This window comes from Setaria italica, chromosome III (assembly GCF_000263155.2).
Source record: "Setaria italica strain Yugu1 chromosome III, Setaria_italica_v2.0, whole genome shotgun sequence".
Lineage (NCBI taxonomy): Eukaryota > Viridiplantae > Streptophyta > Magnoliopsida > Poales > Poaceae > Setaria > Setaria italica.
In genome coordinates, this window is record NC_028452.1 from 36544208 (window position 1) to 36546300 (window position 2093).

General features: G+C 46.3%; 1 protein-coding gene across 1 annotated transcript; it reads left to right on the top strand.

The window, feature by feature from the left end:
- The first annotated feature begins 770 nt into the window (after window positions 1-770).
- Window positions 771-1882, top strand: LOC101758483. The gene is made up of 3 exons (XM_004962532.4): window positions 771-1246; window positions 1392-1482; window positions 1582-1882. Exons 1-3 carry the CDS (start codon window positions 906-908, stop codon window positions 1600-1602), a joined length of 453 nt encoding a protein of 150 aa, XP_004962589.1. The 5' UTR covers window positions 771-905; the 3' UTR covers window positions 1603-1882.
- Window positions 1883-2093: the final 211 nt, after the last annotated feature.

A 2093-nucleotide genomic window follows, 5' to 3' on the forward strand; every position in this document is an offset into this window, starting at 1 on the left:
TCACTTTGCTCCCCTAACTTTCATTTGGTCCAATCTATCCCCTAATTAAATTTCTCTTTTTTTTCTCCGTGTATGGGCTGAATTTTGAGTTCAAATTTTGTGAAAACATGATGTCTTATGTTAAAAAATTATACTATGAATTTTTCATGGTTAGTTTTCATAGGTTAGGAATATTTAATATGAAATTGATCTTAGATATATAAAATTGTACAAAAAGTAATCATGAAAAATTGCTAATGTATTTTTCTAACGTAGAGCATCGTGTTATAATCCAAATAGCAAAATTTGAAATTAAAACTCAACTTGCTCATGAAGAAACAAAAAAGAGAAATCTAATTAGGAGGTAGATTGGACAAAATGAAATAGTTCGAGGGAGTAAAGTGAGCCTAAATTTTGCTTAGTGGGTTAAGTGGACAAAGTAAATAGGTGAGGGGAGTAAACTGAACTTTTTTTCCTAAATTTTGTTTTCAACATCTCTTAAGGACAACATGTACCAAGGCCATGTTGCTCCATGAAAAATGCACGGTCCCATTTTTAAGTGTCATGCAATTAGTATGTATGTGGACATGACAGTGCCCCATACAACAATACCATCCCTGCCTCTCACACTTCATCGATCAAGCAGTCAAGCTAGGCACATGCATTCAACACCAGTGAGGCAGTGACTGCTGCTTGTTTTCCTTTCGCTTTTTTTTCCCTGGACTCACGCTGTTGGTACCCGTAGCAGTTGAAAGGCACACACTGCGTGAGACGGCCACACAAAGCAGAACAGCACAAAGCCCTGCACCATCTTCTCTTCTCCCTCCATATATCTGCAGCTCTTGAACGACAATCCAGGCCACACTTCAGTTCAAGAAGTAGCACTAGCCTCTGCACAAGATCGACCAGTCCGAGAAGTGAGTGAGATGGCTCGTCGTCTTCGCCGCCCGTCTCCCGTCCCCGTCACCCGCCTGCTCCTCCTCGCCGGCCTCGCCGCCATCGCCGTGGCCGTCGCCATCGCCGTCGCCGCCCCAGCAGCGAAGGATCCAGAGGATGGGCAGATCCGGATCAGCGTCCAGTACCCTACCGAGGAGGAGTCGCAGTGGCTCGACCGCTGGGCGGAGAAGTACCGCTCCAAGGAGCCTGGCTCCGGCTTCTCGGTCCAGCCGGCCACCGACGAGGAGTCGGCGTACCTGAACCGCATCTTCTCCGGCAGCAAGAACTCCGGCTACGAGGGCCGCATCGAATTCGACGACAACGACCGTCCGTACGTATCCTCCCTCACCTCCATCTCCTCATGAGAACTGAGATTGCTTGCGCCTTGCTTTTGGAAGCTTAAACTGCGATTACTGCTACTACAACGCACCATCTTGAATAATTCTGCTCGTGTGGATTACGCTTCTGGTTCGCAGTAGGCTCGTCGTGGACAAATTCCACTCCGGAGCTCGCTCGTCGGAGCCCAGCGATGATCTGAAGAACAAGGAGGGGGAGTCTCACGCCGAGGTAGATTTTACCGGGCACCACCAGTGCATTCTCTTGTGTCAATAATCAATAATGCAAATCCTTCACTTGATGCTTACTAATCCAGTTCTCTCTTCTCAGCACGACGTCATGGAGCTCTAGGAACATCATCCAGACCTAATTGTGAGGCCACTGACTGCCTGGTGGATCGGCGGAATAATGGAGGATTAATTTTTCAAAAAAAGAATAATGGAGGATTGGCGGATGAGGAAACCGAGTTCCTGTGTCACGTAGGAGTAACGTGTTAACATGTTCTGGTAGCTTTGTTGTTGTGGTGTGGCAGCCAGTAGGGTTTGCCTTGAGACCGAGAGATTAGTGAAGTGATACGTCTGGTAACTTATTGGATGGGTCATTCTGTTGTGTGGTAATGTCGACCTTGAGACGAACTAGTCTTATTTCGTTTCTTGCCCTCCCGGCCTGCAAATTCCTGCTACGCCATCCCGTTTTTTTTGTCAAAAGAATTTCACAAATTGCTGGTAGATTTCAGTGAAGCAGAGGTGGAATCTCATCAAGAACGCGCTAATGAAACCCTCTAAAGAAACATTAAATCACTCTCTATACATGGAAAAGTTTTTCAGGAAAGTAAGAACGGG

Coding starts and splice junctions, on each gene's coding strand:
- LOC101758483 (XM_004962532.4), top strand. CDS start 906: ATGGCTCGTCGTCTTCGCCGCCCGTCTCCCGTCCCCGTCACCCGCCTG. Junction 1,247..1,391: donor TTCGACGACAACGACCGTCC/GTACGTATCCTC, acceptor TCTGGTTCGCAG/TAGGCTCGTCGTGGACAAAT. Junction 1,483..1,581: donor AGGGGGAGTCTCACGCCGAG/GTAGATTTTACC, acceptor CTCTCTTCTCAG/CACGACGTCATGGAGCTCTA.